The sequence below is a fragment of the Salarias fasciatus genome, chromosome 3 (genome assembly GCF_902148845.1).
Source record: "Salarias fasciatus chromosome 3, fSalaFa1.1, whole genome shotgun sequence".
Classification (NCBI taxonomy): Eukaryota; Metazoa; Chordata; class Actinopteri; order Blenniiformes; family Blenniidae; genus Salarias; species Salarias fasciatus.
The window spans coordinates 6,660,708-6,686,802 of record NC_043747.1 but is presented as its reverse complement, the minus strand read 5'-3'; the positions used below and the strand labels follow the sequence as shown (position 1 = coordinate 6,686,802).

The 26,095-nt window shown below is 46.1% G+C and overlaps 1 protein-coding gene across 5 annotated transcripts in view; it reads right to left on the bottom strand.

Moving 5' to 3' along the window:
• sorcs2 (sortilin-related VPS10 domain containing receptor 2) overlaps positions 1 to 25,236 on the bottom strand; it is a 284,563-nt gene extending 259,327 nt beyond the window's left edge. For 3 of the 5 annotated variants that reach the window (XM_030086674.1, XM_030086655.1, XM_030086664.1), the window contains exon 1: positions 24,803 to 25,236. In XM_030086674.1, the coding sequence (XP_029942534.1) occupies positions 24,803 to 25,123 (321 nt within the window). In that variant the 5' untranslated portion in view covers positions 25,124 to 25,236. The remainder of the gene's footprint in view (positions 1 to 24,802) is intronic. The other 2 variants (XM_030086689.1, XM_030086682.1) reach the window with 1 other exon arrangement.
• Positions 25,237 to 26,095: the final 859 nt, after the last annotated feature.

Sequence of the window (26,095 nt, the reverse complement as noted above, 5' to 3'; positions counted from 1 at the left end):
ATATCTCAGCTGTGTTTTCCTCATTTATGTCTTTCAGATATAATTTATCCTTGTGGTTGTTTTTACTGTATTTCTCTTCATTTGTGCCTCTTTGGGCTCTATTTTCCCAGTGCCTATTAACAATACACATCCGTCAACGAGGACACTCTTAACACTGTAAGACAAAAAAAAATCAAAAGTCAGATGCTCTAAATTAATTAACTGAAATGCTTTACACAAAAATAAAGTTCTCAGAGGTTCACCTGTGGCGCTTCAGACAGGAAGAAAACCGAACACTTATGGTAGAATGAGAGAGAGAATCTGGCGTCCGGTCCCGTCCTCGTGTCGGAGCCGACACAGCGGGCCGCTAAGCTACCGCTTCTGCCTCGCCCTCTCTCCCTATTCATCCTCCCTCTCAGTCATATCTCAAACGGAGGAAAGAAAAAAAATCCCTCCTTTGATTCTCTCTTTCCAATCATCCCTCAGTGTGCTAACCGGCCCTCTGCTCCCTCCCTGGCTGCACCCACATGAAGAATATGTAATTACAGTAGAGGCCAGGCCTGATAGGCGACCGTGTGAAGCCACAATGCCATCCAGGAAGAGCCATTTTTGCCCAGGGGCTGTTATCAGATGCCCCCCAAACCCCAGGCATCTCTTCTGTGTCCAGGCACCGGTAAAATCTCCCCTTGTACTTCCTGTTCCAGTGCAGCTACACCTTGCTCCGTTTTCTTTTCTTTCTATTCTTTTTCCCAGACGTACCCGGTTACACGCCATTGTCCGGCCGGGCCGGAGCCACAAAGCCCCTCGGCAGAGAGGAATCCACGAGGAACGGAGCAGATGAAAGGGGGGAACCGGGAAGCGCTGGTGCCGTCTCCTGTAAACATGTCCTGCTTCTTCCCTCCGCTAATGTCTTTAAATATTTGTGGAACGATAATGATGGGATATTATGTGGCTTCTGCGAAGGAGAGTTCATTTTCGGTATTTGTTTTACAGCCAGGAGTGAAATTCCCAGGCTCTGGATGGGTTTCCTGCAACCGTCCTGCTCGGCCAATCAAGCCCAATTACCCCCCCACCCCCCACCCCCACCCCCTCTTTTTGAGCGGTGAATACACAAACACCACGACGCTAAGTTTTTCAAAACTTCTGTAACTGGAGGACATATGTATCGAGTTCCAGCCTGGCGGTGGTTCAATTTACGAGAGGGAGCGAGGAGAGGGAAGGGGGAGGGAGATAGGGGGGCGAGGGGGGGCCAGGCGACAAAATGCTATGACTGCAGGGTTTTTCTAAGCATTTCAAAGTGGCCTGAAATGACACTCGGCAGTGGCCGTGCAGTCAGGAGAACTCAAAGGGAAAAGGGAGGTAGAATGTCAAACAGTCTTTACAGAAGTGGGGCAGCTGCGGTTCTGTGAGCGTTCCTGCAGTTGAACCCCCCTACAGGTGTCGTCCTTGGGCAAGGCAGTCCGCCCCAACTACTCCCATTGCCATGCGTGTGTGTGTGTGTGTGTGTGTGTGTGTGTGTGAGCATAATAAACGGCGTGAAGTTGTTTGAGGCTGCTAAAAGCAGAGAAAGAGCACTGTATAAGTGAAATCCATTTAACGTGTCAGTTTCTCAAGGACGAGCTATAATTTTCTAAATTATTCTGGAAAGGCGCAGAGTTACTATCTGGTACTGTGTAACCACATTTCCCAAGCCCTTATCAAGAGGGAATCACTGGATTTGACTGGATTTAACAAAGGTAGTTTGGATAAAGGTTAAACCGTAAAGGTTTGCTAAAGCTAGCGCTAAAGCTAACTGCGTTCGACCAAACCCAACACAGAAATGCATTTACTGCCATTTTAAGGTTCTTGCGGTTCCTTCAGTGGGTTCTGATCTCGAGACCCTCTACCGTTGATTCTCACACTGAGAACTTGGAACCTCATGTAGGTGGACTTGAGATCATGAGACACCCCGAGAATTTTCCTGCTCTGAGGACGTCAAACTTCCAATTTCAAGGAAAATCATAAAACACTTTCTACACTTCAAAGAAGAGCTCGGAAACAGTCCATTTCTTCTGTTTGTGTTTGCACATGTGCTTGCATTTTTGTAGGAATTGGTAAGCCAGCCAGTGTTTGGCTTCACTGCAATGTTGTAATGATGTGATTCCAGAGAAAAAAAAAATAGAAAACAAAGAAGCAGCCAGTTCATGCAAATAAAGTTAATGCACAAAGTACTGCAGGAAAGTTAATCTTGTGACATTATGCTTTCCTGCAGATTAATCTGAACAACAGCCGTTAACACATAAATCCCCCAGTATCATTATCTTCTGAGTGAAAATAGCAGCACACACCCAAACGCAGTCCTTCCACGACGCGACAGCGCTCAAAGATTCGGACTATATAGTAATTAGACATTTTCTGAATGAACTGATTCTTTTCCAATTCACCTGGTTTGAGAGTTCTGGGACAAACTTTCCAGTTCGATCTATCCAAATACACACAACATTCTTTATTTCTATTTCTCTCGGATGCAAAGAATCCCATGCTGTTTGTGAAGTCAGCCCTTATAGTCGTATTTCACTGGAGGACTGGCTAGAAAATGTGCACTTTGAATGAGGAGCACAACCCTCACCACTAATTGCTACATCCCATTTTATGCTGCAGTCCCACATGTCTAATCTCATAATCACGCCCCTGAAGAAAATACCTTTTAAACTAATGTCGCCGGTGTTTGTTTATTACCGCAGCTCAGGACACACAGTAGACGGCCGAGACGGTTTTCAGCGTGTGAGTTACAGGGACGCCTCGGCACCGGCGACAGACTGCGGCCGAGGCCGTGTCGGTAACTTCATCCACATGAACCGAGGCGCACGATCCGCGCGATCAGAGAAACAGCCCTGAGCTTTACTCCATTACTGTGTTTAACGCACATGGTGTCACCCGGCAATCTCCTCCGTGCTCCAGTCAGCAGTTTTCACTGATGGTTGTCAAGTTAAATACAGAGCGTCACATCGCATTGGGGTGTAATTTCACCAAAACCGCCGGGAATTATAGGTGCTTGCGATGCTGGATGGGAATACTATCAAAAAGTTTAGCACACTCCCAAACCAACACCGGCACACGCCCCCTGTTGGAGAAAACTGGTGTGGCGTGACCACTTTGGCATTATCATTATTCACTTACTGCGTCTGCTATGCTGTTGTTTTATGCACTTTGCTGCCTTCATTCCCACTGTCTGCGCCACAGTTATGTTTTACGCTGGCTTTGTGACTGTGCTGACATGCTCATCCACCCTATTTGCTCTTTGGGCATCATCGAGGCTAAGTCTTCAAACCCTTTGTTCTGTGTTCACTGATGTAATTTCCTAAAATCCATTAATCGGCATGCTGGATCCTGTAAGCGATGGGTCTCCTACCTGGATCTGCCTGCAGACCTTCAGCAGTGGCTCCCTGCAGTTCTCTTAAAACTACGCGTGGAGAACCATTTAAAGCTTATCTTTAATTTTGTTGCACAGCAGACAGTCTTTTGAAGGCACTGTTATCTTGCAGTCTGAGGTGAGAAATGTGACGCAAAATAGTTTAATGGTTTGTTTACTAAAATATGCTTCACACCCTAATGCGCCCTTCTCTACAGGTGTTGAATTCCCAACCACACTTCTCGATAAGTTAGACGCGAATGAATCCAAGTCAACGTGTTTGAATTAGAAAAGAGACTTTCATTCACAATGTGGAAACATCGATTTACCAGCAAAATTGGCTTAGTCGTGTTTGATATGTGGAGAGAAATCTGCCACAAAAACAACAAATAATGAGAAAAGCACTAAAGAAGAAGTAAAACATCCCAAATGAAAAGATGCTCTAAAAGAGTAAAAATAGCAGTGAAATGTCTGTTTTTATGTAACAGAAGTTTTGAAATACAACAACATCAAATAGTAAAAGATAGATAGATAGATACATAGATAGATAGATAGATAGATAGATAGATAGATAGATAGATAGATAGATAGATAGATAGATAGATAGATAGATAGATAGATAGATAGATAGATAGATAGATAGATAGATAGATAGATAGATAGATAGATGGGTGACTAACTAGCTAGCTAGTTATCTAGATACTGTAGATAGATAGCTAGATAGCTAAAAAGCTAGATAGATAGATAGACAGACAGACAGACAGAAAGACAGACAGACAGACAGACAGACAGACAGACAGACAGACAGACAGACAGATAGATAGATAGATAGATAGATAGATAGATAGATGAGTGACTAGCTAGCTAGCTAGTTATCTAGATACTGTAGATAGATAGCTAGATAGATAGCTAAAAAGCTAGATAGATAGATAGATAGATAGATAGATAGATAGATAGATAGATAGATAGATAGATGGGTGACTAACTAGCTAGCTAGTTATCTAGATACTGTAGATAGATAGCTAGATAGCTAAAAAGCTAGATAGATAGATAGATAGACAGACAGACAGACAGACAGACAGACAGACAGACAGACAGATAGATAGATAGATAGATAGATAGATAGATAGATAGATAGATAGACAGACAGACAGATAGATAGATAGATAGATAGATAGATAGATAAAAAGCTAGATAGATAGATAGATAGATAGACAGACAGACAGACAGACAGACAGATAGACAGATAGATAGATAGATAGATAGATAGATAGATAGACAGACAGACAGACAGACAGACAGACAGATAGATAGATAGATAGATAGATAGATAGAAAGATAGATAGATAGATCCTGACATTGATGCCTCTGTCACTTTCCTCAGTGTGGTTGTCAGGCTGAAAAGTTCAAGCGCCGTCTCCTTCAGGCAGCGGTGACAAAAGCTGCTGACTGTTCAGCGGTGGCAGCGAAGCGAAGGCGGCGGTCGGCATCTCAAAAAACCCTTAGAAGTTCGATTTTTATCAAAATGACAGCTTCCAGTCAGAGGAGAGACCCTCGGAGTACCTGCACAGGTGTGTGTGTTTGTGTGTGTGTGTGTGTGTGTGTGTGTGCATGTACAATCGTATGCACTTGTGTTTGAGTGACTCATCCACAAGCCATTATCTGTCACCGGAGCCCATAGGCATTAGCTCGCCTGGATATACACTCATTACTGTTTCCTGAAATACACATGAAAATTATATCAGCCCGCTGCGGCGGAGCGCCGTCGACAAAAGGAAGCGACGGCGTCCTTTGTGTGAAAAGACAGAAGGGTCTGAATTCAAGAGGTTCTTAGCGTGAGGGCTGATGACAGGCGTGATACCACAGTTGTGTGGTGACCCACTACAGGGGCCCACAAGTGGTCTGTGAATGCGACGGCGGGGAGAGAAAGGGCAGCAGCTATCGGGGAGGAGGACCGAGCTGGGAAACTCGTAAACGCAGCACACACACATACGCACACACACACACACAGCAGGTTGTAATCGCGGTGACATGTGAGCGCGGCGTGCTCCGAAGGCGCGCACAAACAGGCAGCTGCCGGCGACCCGCTGCGAGTGTGTGATTGTGACTCTCTGGGGTTTCCGTTTCTCATAAGCGTGTCATCACATAGGTGTGTGTCTCCTTGTCTGTTTGTGTGTGTGTGTGTGTGTGTGTGTGTGTGTGTGTGTGTGTGTGGGTACTGTTGCCCGTGCAGCTGTCTCGTGACCCAGCAACGCGCCGCGCCGCGCTCTCCCCCGTCGCCGCCACCGCCAACCTCCGAGGATTAGGAGGCGCACATGCCGGCAGAAGCACATCGCAAACAATCACGTATTCATGGGAAATTCAATTTCTCCGACACACTGCGATGATTTGTACCCTGACATGGATGCTCTATCTCGTTCTGTGAATTGTGTCTCAAATTGAAAAAGCAAGCGGAGGACGTCTTCGACAATGGGCGCGAGCAAGACGCGAATACAGGAGAGCGAGGCAGGAGAGCGGCGAAGGGGGAAAATAGTTAATGTGTGAGTATTTTCAGTCTATCCTTCCTTTTGGCAGAGGGAAAACTCATCTGCATATCAATGTTATTACACAACTATTGGCAAAACCTTCTCGCATTCAGGTGAAAAGAGCCACAGAGGCTATTTGTTTATTTACACTCACACTCCAAGCGTCGCCCGCTGCCGATGTGCGTTCTCACTGCACAACATGGACATTTTTCAGGCTTCCGGTACTCTGTTTCGTCCTGGGTTTTAGAATCAGAAAGACATCAGAGGTTTGGATTAAAGGGTTTATTTCAGGTCAGCGGGAGGTTCCAGATGAGCAGTTGGGGTCTGGGTTAGAAAATGATCTTTAACAGTTTTGATCTTGGTTCTTGGCTCGCGTCAGCTTTCTTCCTTCACTCTGGCTTCCTCCCAACAACCCAAATAGTTTCTTGAAAGGTTAACTGGTGACCAAATTGTCAGTGTCATGCTCACAGTAGAGGTATTAAGAGAAAAGCAGTTCGAATTTCAGGTTTCAGGAATTCGAGCAACCACATCTGTGTCCACGAAGAGTAAATAATCTAATTGGTCAGGAAGTACGGCGTTCAGGCGCTGTGAATTCAGAGAGTATTGAGCAAAAAGGTAGACACCTTCTTTATATTCTCCATCTTCTCTTTGCCCAACTCCATTTTTCATTCCGGAGCTACAATACAGATGTTTTCCCAACCCCCTACAGTAATAACGATCGCAGGCAGGTGTTCGCCAACTCTCCGCCCTCCCCTCACAGCGTCAATTCCAGCATGCATCCCACCCCATCTATCTTGAGATAAGCTCCTATGGCAGACAGATAAGGAATCATCATGGCACTAATGGAGGTGGTACCAGAGGGACGCGCATGTCGTGTGGGTGCCAACGGGCTAATTGAAGCCAATCAGAGCTCCACGCAGTCAGCACTGGCTCCCTAATAAGGTCGTATCCTTCCAAATTCCCAACAGCGCTTCACTCATTTTCTCCCGCCACGCATTTTATTTCTCTCCAGCAGCAGCGCCGGCCCCGAATACATCCGCAGCGGCAACAACGCCGCCGAGGACTCCCAGGCGGGTCGTAGGTCAGGTGGGGGTGGCGCACGGAGGGAGTTCAGACAAGCATCTGCCTCCCTCCACCTCCCATCACGATAGATCCCGGCCCCAGGTGAGGCTTCGTGTGACAGAGCGTGAAATCACAGGAGATCAGCAGGAAGCAGGAAGATTCCCCCTCAAATAATAAAAAAAAAAAAAAAGAATGATATAGATAGAAACTGAGGAGCCTTGAAGATGGAGATATTTCCTGAGAGATAATCCCCTCTCCGGGTGGAAGATTTTGCGAAGGGGGAACCTTTTCATCATCTTTCATTTTGCTATTTTATCTCCTCTCTGCCCGCCAGCAGGTCTCATGATGTTTCATTTTTTATTTTAATCCTGACTGCCTTCTACAGTGAGAAACACACTTGCTGTAAGACTCCGGCACATCATTTATGTCATTAGGCACAAAGAAATCAGCAGAGAAAACAAGTCAAGTCTGTATCTGAAGGCGAACAGATTGTTTTGATCAACCCGACATGAGCGTTCTTTGTATAAATGGAAAGTCTGAAAGGTGAATTATAAAATGATCTGCCTGTTAGGCCGTCTGAAAAATCTGACTCAAGATCCCTGCTGTCTGCTTCAAACTACAACTTTTTAATTAGAATGGCAAATTGGTGCTAAAAACATTCCGCACGGATGAATCCCTCCAAGGTCCATCACGTCTCCGGTTTGGTGAGAGCGTCCGCCGCTTGGCTTAATTAATACCAGAGACTTCTCAAGGATTCCAGCGGCTCTTTGACGGACCACTCGCTTCCATAATTGTCCACTGTGTTTACACACGAGCGCACTCCGCGCACGCTTTTTCCGCAGCAATGGGCGAATCTCCGCCACCTCTTTAAGAATGCAGCAGGCCTCGTCCATTCTGGTGCGCGTTGCCCGTCAACCACCACCACCACCGCCACCCCACATACCCCAGGCCCGGCTCTTTATAGCCGAGGCAGCGCTAATGAGAATGAGGTCATGGGGATTTTGGCAGTCATTGTGACGGATGTGGGGAGAGACACAAGCCAGAAAACCATAACGCCCTTTCTCCGCAACACGCACACACTCCCCTCCCAGTGTGTCAAAACACGCTGTGTGTTGCGCGCCGGCGGCGGCGGCGGCGGCGGCGGCAGCTGACTGGGAAATAAGGGCAGCTTCTTGGCAATGGTCAGCCATGTTGGAGGGCCAGCTCCGAGAAAAGAATTTATGAGGGGGGGAAAAAAAGAGGAAGAAAAGAGAAAGAGTTCAATTTAACTTTTCAAACCAAATGCAGACGTGAAGTAAATCAAACATATCAAAAGTTGCTTTGGCGGTTTTAAACCAGCATAAACGAATCGCTGTTGAACGGCTCGCGACCGAAAAGCCTTTTACAGGCTGGAGAACTGGAATAGAAGGACGGCACTGGGAGAAGGAGGGAGGAGGTTTAATGGGGGGAATGGGTTTAACAAGGCTGTAACGCTGCAGAGAAGAACGTCCTCTTTCCATGGGCCACTGCGACGAGGACCAACGCGGCAGCAGACGCATGTGAGACGGACCCCGCTTCATGTTTCCGTCAGCACGGATACAGTTTTCGTCCCGTCCCGGGGTCACTCACGCTGAGCTCTCTGAGCGCAGAAACAAGATCACAACCGACGGAGAAGCAGATATCTCGAGCATGATGTCACTGGAGAAGCAGCTCGGCAGATTTCGCCCGCAGAAGGTCATTCTTCAAAAGTCCCGGGATTAGCTGGCATTACTGTCTTTCCCTAGAAACTCTGCCGGGTTGATATCATCAGCCTGGCGTTATGAAAAACAGGTCTAACCGGTGAGGTGACGGAAGCAAGTCTGTCCAACAAAGCCAACAAGCAGTCGGTCACAATGGCTCTTTGCTTCATGTGATTTAAGGGCAGGGCTCTCTTTCAGTGAAACAAACGCCAACAATACATACAGGACTGCTCCTGCACCTTATTTCAACAGTAGCACTATTCGAGTAACCATTATTTGTCTGACTGCACAGTGAAGCGCGAGACGAACGGCTGCTAAAATGTTCAAGATTCATTTCCAGGTTTGTAGAAGCCACAAAATCATACCCCTCAAGTTCCTGCAGCTCATCCCACGAAACTGCAAAGGCAGATCTGATCGAACAGTCTGGACACACCGACTCCTCAGACTTTCGCCTGCAGCAGAAAATGACCAATAAGCTGATTTCCTCTTGAAAGAAACAACTTTCCACCCTCTCTTGACCCAACTCACGCTTTATTTCCCTGATGGTCGCTACATTAGCATGTTTCATGGGGTTGTGAATAGACTTTACGCACAGAGACAGGAAGTTTGCACTGGTAAAAGTAATGATCAAATCATAAGTAAATCATGAGTCTTCTAAGAAAACTCGGTGTTGGACTTAATCTAATATCGTCGGGCATTTAAGATCTTGTCCAGTCTCATCAGAAGTGTGTCTGCAAGATAGCTGAAAGAAGCATCATAAATATGAGGCAACAGAGGGATGGTGGTAGATTTACTTTCCTCTACTGGTTCTTTGAGCTTGAAAATACCAAACCAACAGAGGGATGGTGGTAGATTTACTTTCCTCTACTGGTTCTTTGAGCTTGAAAATACCAAACCAGAACTGGTAAGATTTCGATAATTTCCTTTACTGGACCTTTTTTTACAAACAGGACACTGGAGTAACACTACTCCTCAGTCAAGGCAGGGTTGGTCAAGTGGTCGATTCTCAATCGGAATATTGCAGATTCGATTCCTCACCTCCCCTCTGTCCACATGTAGACGTGTCCTCGAGCAAGACGCTGAACCCCAAACTGTTTGAGTGTTCTGGCTGATTGAGGAACCAAAGTCACACAAGATGAATGTATCTTCAAATAATGAAATTTGTCATTTTCCTAAATCTGGAACATTGTAAAAACCCAGACAGAAGTCAAAAATAACTCTGGTCTGGTATTTTCTACTTTGACAGCCCCTTCTTCTACAAGGTCACCATCCAGTCTTGTCCTTGATGTGAAAAGTCGTGGTGGTTATTTTAAACCTCCCCTCACCCCTGGTGACGGTTTTAGGATGTGCTACTTTCATTTTCATTTCTGTAATTTATTTAGCGGTCTTATAGGAATTGGCCCAGTTGTCTACGGAGTGGGAACAAGCTCTTTTGTCAGGGTGAGTCAGGTTTTCTTGAAGGGTTTATAGGCTGCTACACTTTAAACTGTTGAGGAAAGGCACATCATCCCCATCACACTGGCAGGAGCTGACATTTACTGGCTGCCACCTGACTTTTATTGGCCAAGGACATTAGTCTGACTAATCTGCTGAGTCTTCCATCGGAGCTGCTAGTTCCTGCACCAAGACTGCGTCATTCGGAAGCACGTTCCAGTCCAACAATGGCCTAAAATGATTCTATGAAGCCTCTTTGTTGAAAACTGCTTCTCGGGGCCGCTCCCGAAAGGAAGGAGGCGGCGCGCTCCGGGAAAAAAAAAAAAAAACGGCCAGCGGTTTTTACACCGCAATCGGTGCTAAGCTGTTTTTCACAGGCAAATGAAAAGAAAGGGATGATAATGAGAAAAAAGGGATTAACCAAGAGAGAACTAGTTTGGCCTGATGCTGAATACACACAATAAATTAAACAAAAAAAAGGGCAAACAAGCTTTGGCGTGCCAGCCTCTGGTGCCCTGCTGGAGTGCTGTTCACCTCAGCACGCCGGCCCGGAACCTCCACGGGATTTTCTCTGTGAGCACGCGCGTGTGTGTGTGTGTGTGTGTGTGTGTGTGTGTGTGTGTGTGTGTGTGTGTGTGTGTGTGTGTGCGCGCAGAGCAGAAGGGGGGCAGGCAGGGGTCTTCCAAACGACATATTTGCATACAAACAGCCTGTCCAGACTCACAGAGGGGAGAAGAAGAAGAGGAGAGAAAGGGTGGGAGGGGATGAGGGTCTGAACAGGCGAATACGGTGTGTGTGTGTGTCTGTGTGTGTGCGCGTGTGTGCGAGCGTTTCTATTGAAGGAGAAGGTTGGCAGAGGGGGGGTTTGTTTGTCCTCCTCAGGTGCTGAGGGGCTTTCCATTTAAGCAGAGTGGAGAATCTCATTACCTGAGCGATCCACTGCCTGTGTTTACACTCGCTATTCCAAAGAGGCTTCGACAACCTTTCAGTGCTCCACCACCACCTTCCCCCGTCTGCCGGCCGGGAAAACCGCTTCCAATCGCAATATCAAACAGGCCGGGTTCAGCCAGGAGAGAGTCGGGATCAATGGTTCTCCTTCCTGAGCAGACCCAGACCTGTACGGTTCTCTGAAGGTTCCCAGAACCAGAAGGTACCAACAACCACCAGACCGGAGGGAACTCTGTACTTTTAGTTCTTGTTGAACTCTTAAACAAAACATCAAGTAGTATTTGAGGTAACCAGTGATGCTAATTCTACTTTCTATGGATGCACAATCGTGTCGGTACAACATCCGTCGAATGCAAATCTCTGTCTTTCTTTTTGTTTTTTTTTTGATGCAACCAGCTTGAGCATCACGAGAACAGCCGGCCGTCAAGGTAAAAAAGACGTCATTATGTTGATGAAAAAGAGGAAGATCTCATTACTCACTGTCTTCATGACAGGGATATTTGAGTTTTCTCCACATCGGATCTATCCTTATTTTTCAACAATTATAATTTGGAAAGAAGACCTTTAAACTTTCTCAATGGAAACAACCTAAAAATAACATCATATAGAGCAGAAATCCACCAACGTTAACGGTCTGAGCAGCTCGTCAAGGACTGATTAGTCTTGTAAAACCACTTCTCACCACAAGGTGGTGTGATGAGTCACAATAGGATTCTTTTTTTTAACGTAGCTACAAGAAATAAGAACGGAAGTAAAGAATGGGTCATTTAAAAGTAGTACTATCATTATTTTTTGCAACAACCAACAGAAAATTCAATAAAATCTGAGGAACAGCGACTCGCTGCTGCCATCTGTTGTACAAACATATTTCAAAGTTAGTTTTTGTAGATTTAAAGGTTTTCCTCTTTGCTGTATTTACATGCTATGCTATTAGCATGCTAACATACTAAACGAAAACAAGGAAATTTGGCATCAACATACCCAGCAGCATGAGATAAGGTAAATAATCTAACATTGGAGACACAATTTCAGCTGTTAGAGGCTAAATGTGATGCTTTTATAAACCAAAGAAAATCTATTTAATTTAAATGTTTCTTAGACTCTTAGTTTTTTTTTCTTTTGACAAATTTTCAGACTTTTTCTCCAATGATGCCTTTTTAACTACTCTAGATATTTTAATGGCTTCACGAGGCTGACGTGAAGAGACGAAAGAGCCAGATGTGACCCCCGACCCAGAGAACAGACCCCGGTGGACGGCGTGGCCTTGATGGACAGATAGACTATTGATCCGGGAACACTTCAAACCAACCTTAATCTGAGTAAAATCTGGGAAGAAGGTGGATGGTGGATGGGTGTAGCCAAACACCCTGTGATCCTCGTCTGGATCAATCGACTGTGGAGACAGATTAATATTCCATCCTCTCTGAAATTCATTAATTCTGGCTGACTGGTTAATTGACGTCCTCTGACTCATGAATAATCCAGTGTTTTTATTAGCTTTTAATGGAATCAGAGCAGGATGAACCTAAAGATACACTTTCTACCGACGAGCAGCAACAGTCAAAGCTGAAATCTTTCCCTCGATATTTTAGTAACATTTCAGCTCTTTTTCCACATTTCTCTTCATTTTTTTTTTTAAATGCCATTTCAATTGCTGTCAGCAAAAACGCTGGGTTATGATTTATCTGCCGCATTATTCTCAGTTTATTCCCTCCGTCACTTACGCGCTCTACATATTTCCAATAATCCCGGCTTCCTAACGGATGCAGGGCGTGAGCGCTTTCTGAGGAGACGCCGCCGCTGACGCACCCGTACCTGCACGCCTCGCGTTCACACGCTGCTTATTAAAGAAAAAAACACACCATAATTACACTTTGAGGCTGCATCTGAAGCCTATTTTTAGGATCCGGCTGGCTGGCTGTCACCTGGCCTTTGTGTCGCCGTCAAGGACGGAAAACCACCTGACGTCGTGACAATCCGCACTCCCGAACGATAATTGAATTTGTCGCCGCTCCGCGTCTTTATTCTCGTTCTTCCTTTCGAGCGCGAGAGAGGAGCCCGAGTGGGGAAAAAAAAAAAATCCAAAATTTCCTGGCGTGTCTCTGATAGTTCCTGTTTGAGCTGCTTTGGAACCGCCTCGTGTGTGTGTGTGTGTGTGTGTGTGTGTGTGTGTGTGTGTGTGTCAGTGTGTGTCGGTGTGTGTAGGTGTGTGTGAGGTTGGCGCAGGCAGATCTTGGGTGGCAGATTCGCCTTTGAACTGCAGACAGAGCAAATTTAAAATGTGGGCTTAAAGCTCCAAGATAAACTTCAGCCAGCTGGGAACAAGCAGTCAGTCAGACAGCCGGAGCAGCTGGAGGAAGGCAGGAATCAAACCCCCAACCCACCTACCCCCCACCCCCCTGCTGCGCCGACACCGATTTACATGGACCAACAGCTCGAAAAGTACATCGTCGCTCTATTTTAAAACATCAGATGGTTTCATATGAAATCACTACCTTTACCCGACATTTGATGAACGCTGCTCCGAGGAGAAGAAGAAGAAGAAGAAGAAGAAGAAGAAGAAGAAGAAGAAGAAGAAGAAGAAGAAGAAGAAAAGAAGAAGAAGAAGAGGAGCTCCAAATCAAATTAACTAACTGCTAATTAACTCCGTTCACTTCACAGACGGCGCGACGGAGAATTAGCTGAAAGCAACCAGGGGCCTGCGCTTTGTAGAGGCTTCAGAATAAAGCGGGGTGGTGGTGGTGGGGGGAGGGGGGCATTTATATTATGAGAGAGAATTATGGTCGCAGTCCCTCAGCGGAATATTTAATTAAACGTAGACGGGGTCACGCTGTCAAGTCTCAGAGCTTTAAGGCTGCTGGAAATCTCAGCTTCATTACTTTTACTCTGAAAGTTTTCAATTCAGCCGTCAGGACGTTTTTAACACGCCGTCATAAAAACACACCATCAAGCCAATTTGACATAAAATCCTCCAGGGAAGGTTTTTTTTTTTTTTTTTGCTGTATTGGACTGTAAAACAACCTTCAAAATTGGAGTTTGAATCTTTCCATGTATTTGAAGCACGTTCATGTTTCTTTATCTGATGAGTTTCAACAGTGTCTGATTGTCTTCATCTCATCTTGAAAACTTTCTGATTTTGGTTTGGTTCAACAAAATGAGGAGAGATGAACGACACATCGGCTGATATCTGTCATTTTTTAACATCAGTATCGATCCAATAAGTGAAACTAGTCCGATATAAACAGCTGATTTGTATTTAGTTAGTGTTATCAATATGTTTGATTAGTGAGAATCTGAGCCTCAAACTAATACTGTAATTTAATACCTTTTGCTTTATATTTTATATTTGCAGGTTTGGAAAATAAACAAATTGATTACTTTTTCATGAAAATATGCAAATTCAGCGTTTTCATGGTTTCCAGTCGAGAAATGAGCTGTAGCTCCACCGGCGGTGTGTCTGGATTCTTGATTCTTCCTCTGATCCAAACCAAGCGGTACGACGCAAACAGCAGAACGCACAGCAGACGTGGAACGTCCAGGCGAGGACAGTCACACTCCGGCAGGTGAAACACATCAGAGCAGGGAGCAAAGGTCAGGAACCGCCGGCAGCATCCCAGAAACCAAAGCACCGCATTGAAGGAAGCTCAAACAGAAAGCGGAAACCAAGCAGGAGGACCAAGCCTGATGATCAAGGCTGTAACTTTAAGTAACGGATTCAGCCTCATCTGGTTCCGTTTCTCAGTAGATTCACGTCGTCCTGACACAATGGGCTCTGAGACGGGGGCTGAAAACACCCCAGCGAGAGGCGGGGTGCAGGTTTGAGGCGGGGTGGGGGGGGTGGGGGGGGGGGGGGATAGATCCGATCTGTAAACGTGTCTGCAGAGGAAGTGAGATACTGAAGGAGCCCTGCTGGGCCGAATATCACAGCTCTTCCAGGATAGAGGCTTCCCAGAGCTCCAGACACACACACACACACACACACACACACACACACACACACACTCACACACCACCCCCACACACTGCAGCTTCATTCCAAAAGAAAGCCCTGCCAGCCTCTAGATCGAACCCTCCACCTAATGGAAGGTGAGAAATCATTCACTCCCGTTTCGGTGCCTTTATTTTATACCTGAAAATGTTCAACAGTCTAAAAGATGAATGTTTGTGAGTAACTGAAAATATTCAGCTGGCTTTAGGAGGACGTGAACAACAGAGGGTTTATTTCCCGTCCTTCAGGGTAAAGACCGAATTTAAATGTTTCTTTAATGGATTATAAAATATCTGGGAGATAATGTTGATTCTTTGATGCTGAAGAAGTGCGGCGGAGCAAAACGAACAATCAGCAGAACCAGGTTCCCTCTGAGTTTTAGACGTTATGAAAGGATGAAAGGAATTTAAAGTTAATTCAATGGAAATGACATGGTTTTCTTGAAAAAAATAAGCTGCTAAGTGAAGGACAGTAATGGGAAAAGGTCCATCTTCTGAGGACAGTAAATGCAACGTTGCAATATTTTACAATCAACTGAAACTATTTAATTAAGTTTTTGACCTGATTATGAATCTCAAAGAGAATCAGGCTGAAATGAAACCCTACATCCAGAAATATACATTTCAAAGCACAACCGGATTTTATTCTGAAGCCTCGTGCTGTGAATATTAATGAAAGACATTACCATCCTGGATTGGTTTGGAAATAACTCATGACAGTAACTGTTTCTGGACTAAAGAAAACCAGCAGACCGACGCCAGAAAGAAGGTTCAGTTTAAACAGCGAACCCAGAAGATCTCAGCCGGTCACCTGACCGCCTCCCGATCAGCCGCATATATTCATGCCAGAGCGCTCCATAAAATATGCAGGACCTGGGAGAGAGTGTGAGGCGGGGGGGGGGGGGGGGGGGGGGGGGGGGGGGGGCACGGACTCTGAATTCAGATCAGGAACCAAACCACTGGACGACCCCGACAGGACTCCGGGATGGGTTGCCGGGGCAACGTGAGCCGGAACTTTCCAGCAGAAGTGGAGACGACGGCGACGAGGGGACGACGGAGGACAAATGTGTGTGTTGGGGGGGGGGGGTGCGACTTCTGTTTACAGTGACAAAAGCGGAAAAATCAATGCATGTTGGGTTTGATTTTTTTTTTTCTGCGATGTTCCAGTCGATGCGGAGCGACTTGCCAACTTTTCGCTTGGGCTACTTAGTAACCAGTAACTCAGTAACTCCCCCTCCAAATCCCGAATGCAGCCCTCGACAGCTCGGTCACACACATTAAGAGCAGTTTAAGAGATTCCAAAAGAAGAAATTCTGGGGCAGAGGAGAAGTTTCTTACTCAAGAAACTCAAAATCGCTACTTGAATCCAGATAGTTTAACTTCCTGTTAAAGAAATAAAAAGAGAGAAAGGAGAGAGCTCAGTGAAACACATCTGGAAGTTCTGAAGTGGGTCCAGAGTCTGAAGCAGTCTGTTTGAAGCACGTGTTGATTTGAACCGGTTTCGCTGGATGGCCAATAACTTTATTAACATTTTGACACGTTTCTTCAAACTTTGTTTGGAATTTATCACTAGAAAAGCCTGTTTTCATGAAGTCTGCAGTGAAAATGCATCATTTTAACCTTCATCTTTACAGAAAACGGCGTAAAGTTCAACAGGAAATAGTCAAAACATTGTAGTTCTCATGTCGGACCACTAGTGGGCGCTGTTGTTTGTTTTTGTAATAAAACACTCTGAAAAGTTGTTTTCTCCCGTTTCCATGGAGACGGAGTCAAACTTTCTTAAAGTCAGATTTTTGGCCTCGGTTTCTGAAACTATGGCGGGAAAGGTTTCAACCTTTCATCATCCTGCTTGGTATGCTCACCTGGACGCCAGACTTTCAGAATAAACTTTCTGGGATTGTGTCGACGGCAAGACAGATAATTGGCAAATCCCAGAAGCCTTTGATCCGGCCTTTTTTTTGGGTTTTTTTGTCAGCACCTTGACGATAGCGAGGAGCGTCATGTTAGATCCATCTCACTCTGTCCAGACAGCCGGAGTCTTTCAACTCCGGGAGACAGAGACGAATTTCCACCCAATAAAGATTCGTTCTGATTCTCTTGTTTTACATTTCCTCGGGTTCTAACTTTAAACTGGACTTTAAACCACACCTGAGTTCTAAACACCTGAACCCTGATTGACGAAAAACGGATCGTCTCTCAGAAAAAGACTCTTATCCCCGTCTGACGGCGCCAATACAAAAGGCTTTTCAGACTTGAGAAGAAGTCTGCGTCACTTTGAAGGCACTCCCCACAAGAAGGACTTCCAGCAGTCAAGCAGAACTTTCCATCGAGGAAAGAAGCAGTTTAAATAAACGAAACATGTAAACAAGAGCAAACGGGTTTTAGAGGGATTAGATGGAGTTTATTTAGGGGCAAAATGCAATCCTGTTAATGTCAACTGAGACTAAAGGTCTCAGCTCTGCGACTGTGAAAACTTGAGAGTGAGGAGCTCAGAAACTGCTGGTATTTCAAACAGTTTAATTTCGTGATAGTAATCAGTGACCAGCCGAAGGGAAGGACATGACGTTATTCCAGAACTCAGATCTTCTGAGGCGGGAACAAAGTGACACGACCTGTCAGTCCTTCTGTCAAAAGTCTCAAAATAACCTGCCAGGAAGTGTGTCTAAAGTTGTTTTTCCACCGGTAGGAGTCTTCCCGAGGTCTCATCGAGGCAGCAACACCTTCATATCGGCGTCCAGCGTTCCTCCTTCAGCAAGCCGGGAACTTCCTCTAAAGCGGAAGCTTCCAAATTCCCGCTCCTGTTCCGTATGCTGCAATCAGACGTAGGACACAAACTAACTCTGAGCAAAACAACATTGATATGCTGCAAATGCAGCTGCGTCCCGACCGGGAGCCTGCTTTGAAATTCATACGGAGGCTTTGTAGCCGAGTATTATTCTAACTGGAACAAGAAAGCTTTTTCGGCCAATAGTGGATTAACATAGCATCACAGAGATAAATCTCCCCCAACCCGATGGCGGCGTTTAGCCATCCGTGAGAGGAAGACCGAGACTCGGAGAGACGGGCCGACACGCCGCGCTCGGATGTGTCCCGAAGGCGTGCGCTGGTCGGCCCGGCGCTTGCCGCCGTCGCCGCCGCCGTCGTCCCCCGCGCTCCGGAGGCGTCAGCAGCGGAGAGGAGGCCGAGCGTCGGCGAGCAAACAAGCCGGATGATCCGGTGTCTGGGTTCTGTGGAGTGGAGTGGCTTCTTAAGCGGGATGAACGAGGACAGACAAGATAAACGAGGAGAGGGGCTCTCCTCACATGTGCAAACAATTTCCCAGCGCAGAACAACCAGCGGCCAAATGAACTGTCTGCTCAGGATGTGAAGCGTGAACAAATGCCTTTCGCATTAAGTCAGGACCCGGGAGACCCAGAGAGTGCATGAGCACGAGCGCGTGCGCGTGCACGGCTCTGTATTGTCACAGCGAAACAAATCCATGCGTGTGTTTTTCTGGCATGAGCCTTGATTTAACATTCAAATAAAGACCAGAACCCGATTATAAAACTTTATGGTTCCCCACTAAACACTCCATTTAAATTCAGCCGTGTTCCGATTGAACGTGCGCGCAGGCAAGATAATCCCCCGACCTGATTGGCTACCGTGATGCTATCTGGCGGCATTAGCATTAGCTGTTTGCAGATGAGGGTTAAAGGTGGCGTCGCCTAATACTCTTTACACAGAGAAAGAAAGAAAAAAAAAAAACGATTTATTTAAACAGCGTGAAAGAAGGAAGAGGCTAAGACGGGATCCGGGGAGGAACGGCGAAGATGCATAAATTTATATCCTGCTGGGATTAATGATGTGTGAGTGGCGGCGTGGAGGTGGAGGCAGCGCAGGGAGACAATAGGTGGAGGCAGTCATTTATGACAGCTCCTTGATTCGCCCGGAAAAACTGCGAACTGCCTCCGATCTGTCAAAACATTAGAATGAAACCAAAAAGCAGGGGGTGTCAAACATGAGGCCCGTGGGCCAAAACCGGCCGGAAAGAGCGGCCGATCCGGCCCAAGAAACATACAAAATAGCAAAGGAACCATTGACTCTTTCATACAGTTTTCTTGGTGAGTTTGCAAAAAGCATGCAAAATGCAACCGCTGCAGGAGAAGATTTTAGTACATTTCAATATATTTTGCACCAGAAATAATCATTATGATCGGCTTCACGTTGTTATTATCAATGCACCGATACCAGAAACGGGTATCGGGTAAGTTAAACCTCCCCGATTCAACCCGATGAGTATTACATGATATCATGCATCAGTTACGTTCTCCCAAAATATCAAGAGAAGGTGAAAGCTAGTTGGTAAAACACCAGGAACTTGATCACCAGACATCCGGACCAGTAGAGTGAGAACAAGTCAGTAGCTTCTGGTATCGGTACTCAGCACTGACTCTTTTCAGTGAACCGATTCTCCTTCCTATATCTATAAATATGGGTTTGTTTATAACTTGTGTTTTTCTTCTACCAGCTAGAAAGAAAACGATGGTGTGTTTTTGCAGTTGATGCTTTTATGTGTTAATCCTTCGAGATTTATGAGTCCATGAAGGCGGCGTTCCTCCATTTGTGTTCCATTTCCACCCTGGAGGGCTCTTAAACCAGGAAGTGGCAGAAATTACCCACAATTCCCCCGTGGGGGAGTAGAGGGTAAGTCGAGAGTTTGGCCTGTCAGTGGTCCTTCGGCCGCTCATTAATCACTCGGGCTGCTGCGGGACGGGGGGTGGAGGTTTGTTCGCTTTAGCAGAAGGTGCTAGCGCCACGCCGGAGCGATCGATCCCCGGTAAACAACGGAGGAGGCCGTTTCGCGCTTGATGCAGACACAGAGGCAGACAGCGACGCCGCTCGTCACCAGAGAGAGAGAGAGAGAGAGAGAGAGAGAGAGGAGGTGGAAATGGAGCGAGGACGAACACAGAGTTCCCCCGGGGCGAGTCAACAACTCGGAGAGAGCGGCGAGGAGCGAGGCACAAAGGCAGTCCTTTCAGTCAGCGCAGGCCGGGATCCTGCTCCATACAGTCTGTCCCCGAGCAGGACGGCAGCCACAAACTCTGCCTGCACGCTCACTTTATTATCAGGTTGCCTACTGAGGAAAAAAAGAATATTTTAGAGAACATTTGCTTTGCTTTATCTCTGCCCCAACATGCTAACTGCATCGTCGTCAGCGTTTCTGCGTCAATGTTGACGTACTGAGTGTCAGATATAAACTTGAAACTGTTAAATAAGTTTTAAAATTAGCTGAAATGCTTCCACCCGAGAAGTGGAGGCTAATGATGCTAATGCTAGTTAGCGCTTTAGAGCTAGATTAACATCTTCCTGTGTTTTTTTTTAATTTTTTTTTTTTTTTTAAGAGTCTTGTTTATATCTCCTCACAATGAGTCTGACTCCCTAATGGAACGGCTACAATTACCGCCTCGTACTTCTGAAAGCTTTAATTTCTCCCAATTATGCGACTGCGCCTCTTTGAAGACGTCGCTCGGTCATTATATTAGCTGTGAACGTCGCAGACCTACGAGGGGAAAAGAGGAAAACGTGTTGCGACGGCAGCCATTTTAACCTAGACAGAAACAGCTGATTAGTACAAAAACGAGAGCTTAGAGTCTCCTCACGATGGCCATCAGCCGCACCAGAAGTCGCTTTTTTAGGATTTCAAGAGACGACTGAGCCCAGGAGGATCAGGGAACTCCTTCCGCCTGAAAGTTTGTGATAAAATAAAGACTGCTGCTTCTCCGCTTTGATATTTACGTAATGAGAGATGTAGCGCATGTGCACATTCTCAGACACATAATACGCCGGATAATAAGCTGAGTAATGATGAATTTTCTCTTTGAGCCTTTTTTTTCAAATTTCTTCTTTGAATTTCTGTCATTGTGGAAGTTTGTGAAGAAAGCGGCGGCGGCGACCTTCATCACGCTCACTGCTAGATTTATAAAGACTGAAGAAAGCGTCTATTCTCTCGGTCTTTTTGGTGTTTTCATCCACTTTTTTTTTAAATCTACTTATTCCTCGTCTTCTCCGAACAACGGGAAAAGTCGGTCTAAATCCTGCATTGACCAATAAAGTACAAAAAAAATAAATCACTGTTAGAAGCTCTGTGCACAATTTACAGTCCAGTAAAACACACTCACACACGCGCAGCGATGTGCCGGTATGTTCTCATAAAAAAATCGCATTATGAAGACGGATGTGTCCTCCACGCCGTTGACCCCTCCGCAGTATGACCCCGGACGTCTTGAAAATGACACAATGGAACGAGAAAAGGAGGCAGAGATCCCCTCCTTCTTTTTTAACCCCCCTCCCCCCACACTTCCATCAATCTGCTCGCCGCTCATAAATGTCAGCCTGTAGGGAAATTGAATGGCACCGTTTGTCTGTGTTTATTAGGCGGGGAAGAAGCCGGTCCCGCCGACCTTTCGGAGTACATAGATACGCCGAGTTAATTGAGGAGAAGTCAGACTGAACGCCGGGATCCCTCCGGACTCATCGCCTCAATTAAGACCACTAAAATCAAAAAAAAAAGAAAAGAAAAGAGAGACAAAGGCAGAAAATGGGGAAGTTCAACACAAGAAAGACTGAGGTCCGGTGGGAAAAAGTCAGATTTTCTTCATTACTTAAATGTCCAGTCCTAAATGCCAAAGAACCAGAATCCCACAAGTAATCACGGAATGGAGCCGAAAGCCAAGGCGGCGCGAAAAATAATCCTCCGGTCGGTTTGATCAGGAGATTTCTTTGATCAGTGACTGTGTGTGATGTATCTGAGTGTGTTATCGATCTGGTTTGATTTGGCTGCGCCACTCCGAATGCCAAAGTTTATGTAAGCACGGAGCTAGCATGCTAACGATACGTTTTTATCGAGCGATGAAATGCAACAAATACAGAATAATTAGAGTTCATATCTGGTTTAAATGTGCGTAACTGTCTCCTTTCTGTTATTTGATGCAAATACCATTAAAAAAGACAAAAATTACTTGACCTCACGTACCTAAATTAGCCTAGCATGCTAGCTTTGTTCGTGAAACTTGAAACAAGCTTTTCCAAACCAACACAGCTGGAATGACTCTTTTCAAATCCACAATCTGACTCTTGTATTTTATTTACTGTTCCTGAAGAAAAATTGCGTTACTAAGTTTTTATCTCGCTTGGAAAACAACAATCTAAAGAATGAGCTTGGCCAAAGTCCTACTTGAAAGATGCTAGCTTGTTTCCTCATCAAAGTGTCTCCCTTAATTATCATCTGAGTGGTGAGAAACAGACGTTTAACCAAACAAGCTAAGCTAACAAGGTGCTGATGCTAACTGGCTTCTTGTTTCCATGTAAAATCTAAACTTCAAAAACATTTAGTGGGATTTTCAGACAGAAATAATACCGTGACAGCAGCCTTTAAAAGACTCATCATTGTTGACTTATCATGGCGCCGCTAGTCCTGAGAGTTAGCCCGATACCGAACTCTGAAGGGAATGTTCATTTTATGCTTCATGTATGTACAAAGACAATAACAACGAGCTCATTCATTACACATCTCCAAACTGCACAGCTCATAAAAACAGCAATTTGTATTCACACCATGAGACTTCTCCCATGTCTCACACACCAACGCCACGTGCTAATGCTCAATTTTTTCCTAATGCCCTGACCCTCCCGCTACCTGCAGCGGCTTTAATTTAAAAATCTGCTCTGCCGCCGTCGATAATCCCATAAGCAGTTACCTGCCAGCGTCACATTATTTACCGATCAATCCATCATGACAAATCAGCGCATTGTGAGCCGCCGCTCCGCCGCATTATGTCCTGCTCGCTTTTCTTTCTGAGGACGTGCCTGCAGCCAAAAGCAATGTGACAAAAAGGCTGTGATTGCAAGCGATGTCCCCACCAGACACACACACACACACACACACACACACACACACACCCCTCTGGCGTCTGTCAATACCCATCACAAAGACCGCTCTTGTTTACATAGCGTGGCCGCCGCTCTCACTTGACTGGGCCCAGAGGAGGAATCAGTCCGGCAGTCACACGCCGGCCTTATCACTCTTTATAGTGCTTCATTAACAACATAATTACTTGGATCTCCTTAAAATATTCTCAGAGGAGCTGTTTTCATTGCATGGGCTCCATGCGGGCTGCATGTTGCTGCACGCTCTACTTCCATCCCCGCTGTCACTCTTCTAATTAGGTGGGGATGTATTTTTATGTACAGCGTGCTTATGAAAACAGGGGCAGAGGGATACGATTTACGTCCCAGGATTGCTTTTTGTTTCAGAAAATGTTTGCGTTTAAAGAGCGATGTCCATTTGGTGCGAGGAGGGAAAAAATTGGCTCTTAAACGAGAACAAGTACTGACGTTTAGCTGCTTGCTGACGATGAATATCAATGTAGGTAGTTAATAAAGGAGGTAAAGCCTCATTTATACTTCATACATAAACAATACATGAAGGCTAAGCATTGCTGCCAACCACCTCCACTCAGAAGGCCGATATCAGTCGTTTTATAACACATCGGTTTCGGTCCGATGACTGAGTTACCGTGACTTTGTATTGGTTTGCACTGTATAAACTGGCATCTGTTTGTTTTTTTTAAAGGTGGCTTCCTCACAATACTGTTTCAGCATTTGAATATTCACTTTAACATTCCAATTTATTATGGAAAATTAACCATTTTTACAGTTTGGCTTTCCCAAATTTAGAGTTTACATGGATTTCAGTAGAAAAATCCTCATAGAAATTTGTTTTGATACCAACGTCAGTCAATACTTTCATCCCTATAGAGCGTGTAGCACTGCTGGTTTGAGGCCTGAAACTCCTGATCTTGATATTTCACTGACATGATATTGTATCCCTCATTAAAATAGTGTTCATGAAGATGTTTCAGTTAATTCGCACATGAACTAAACTGAAGACGCAACAAAAAGGGGAAAACTGTGACATAATGTTAAGAAAAATGATGTTTCAGTCCCTCTAACAGCACTTAGTACAACAAATGAACAAATGAAATATTAATTTCCAGTCAGTGCTCTAAATATTAAACACAGATGTCAGTAACAGCAGTGATTCTGTCAGATTTCAGCCCCTAAGTTCATCTCTACCCGCTCTGACGCTGCTTTAGATGCGCCCCTGCCTCCACATTCAATCTCCTCTTCTTTATTCTTACAGAAGCAGAACGCACCTCCTCTCTTTCGGGTGCTATTGCGCTTCAACATAAACAAGGCACTGGATGAAAAAGCTCCATCAGTATTTCAGTCCCGGCTGCAGCGGGCTCCGTGCGCTCTTGCGCGCGGCGGCAGCGGGATGCGCGCTCCAGACACCGGGCAGGGGGTCACAGGGACCCCCCACCCCCCCGCGCCCCCCCGGAGGGGGTCAGAGAGTGAAGGCAGAGCGGGTCGCGTGTCGGTTTAATGAGGATCAGATGTGGATGAAGCTGACAGTGCAGGTGTCGGATCTGTGCGTCGCGACGCAAAACACACAATAAACAAAAGACGCTGCCGCCGAGCGCGTGTCACGTCAGGGGTGATTTGGGGAGGGGTGGGGTGGGGGTGGGTGGGGGGTGAAACACCTGGATGCGTAAAAAAAACGCCCTCCTCCATCACCTCCTGCAGCTGCACCGAGAACAATAAGTTATCCCCGCTGATGGAGTGATGGACGGCGGAGCGTGGTCGTGACGGGACAGGACGGGGGGGGGGGGAGGAGGAGGTGGAGGAGGAGGAGGGTGGCACTGGTCGGCTCTACTCACGCTGCTGTTCTCCCCTGTCCAGTGGACCATCGCCTGGTTGTGCGTCGCATCCCCTTTGAGCACGAAGGAGCTGCTGAGCAGGGACATGTGTTTATCCCAGGACGCGGCTCTCCGGGAGCGGGCTGCGCTCCGCGCGCTGCCTCCTCCGCCTCCTTCCCCTTCTCCTTCTCCTACTCCACCTCCGGCTCCTCGGCGTAAAGCCCCGCTGATGCCTCCACAGCGCACGGGTCCCGGCAGTGCCATCCAGGCCGAGGCGGCGAGCAGGAAGACGCAGAGGCGCGCGGCGGCGGACAGCGGCGCGTCGGGGCGCAGAGGTGCCATGCTTTGCGCCGGAGTAGACTGATGGAGAGAGTGCTGATGCTTGTGGGAGATAGATAGGTGTATACTGTAAGCGGAGGGAGTGTGTGTGTGAGAGAGAGAGAGAGGGAGAGAGAGAGAGAGAGAGGGGAGGTGGAGCGGAGGCAGACAGTCGGAACAACGTGGACGCGTCTCCGTGCCAAGCGGGAGGCGCAGGACGGCGCAGCGGTGCCATCTGCTGTCCTGCAGCTGCAAAATGACTGAAGACACAGCGCCTCGTGACACATCTCACATTGCAGGTCCTGCACTGAAGAGCTGCTGCTCTAAATACCGATGAGGGGCAATAAAAAGTTACTATTGGGGGGAAATCCTGCGTCTTTAATTCAGATTTAATGCGCACGAAGCTTATTATTCTACTGTTTCTATCTATATATACCCACCCTCCGTATTATTCATTCATTTCTTGAAATTACATTATTCCTACTAAATAATGTGAAAAAGCTGCTTTGTCAGGTTTATCTCTCGGCACACACACACACACACACAGTCAAAAAGGTGATTTACATCTTCAAATCTCCCCACCAGAAAGCACAGAGGATGCAAATTGTGTTTCTAAAGACAGAACCCGGCAGCATATCCAAACTCAGAGCTCTGTGAAGCACGAAAGATGTGAAACAGGTGATCAATATCTTTATCTGGAGCCTCAAATCAAGCCGCTCCGTCTCTGTTTTCCTCACTTAATAACGATCTGTAAGCACTGAGAGGATCAAATAACTGATTCACTTTGAATCCAGGTGAAGTTAACATTCAGTGGGAGGAAGATGCTCTAAAATATGCAGGATTAATTACTGTTGATAAAATAATCATCAGCAGAATTAAATCATCCTCGGTCAGTGATCTTTTAGCTGCACCCTGAAAATAAGAGTTACTTTCAAAGAGACTGGCAACATTTCAAAGAAATTCCTTTAAAAAAAAAAAAAGGCCCAATTTTAGGAA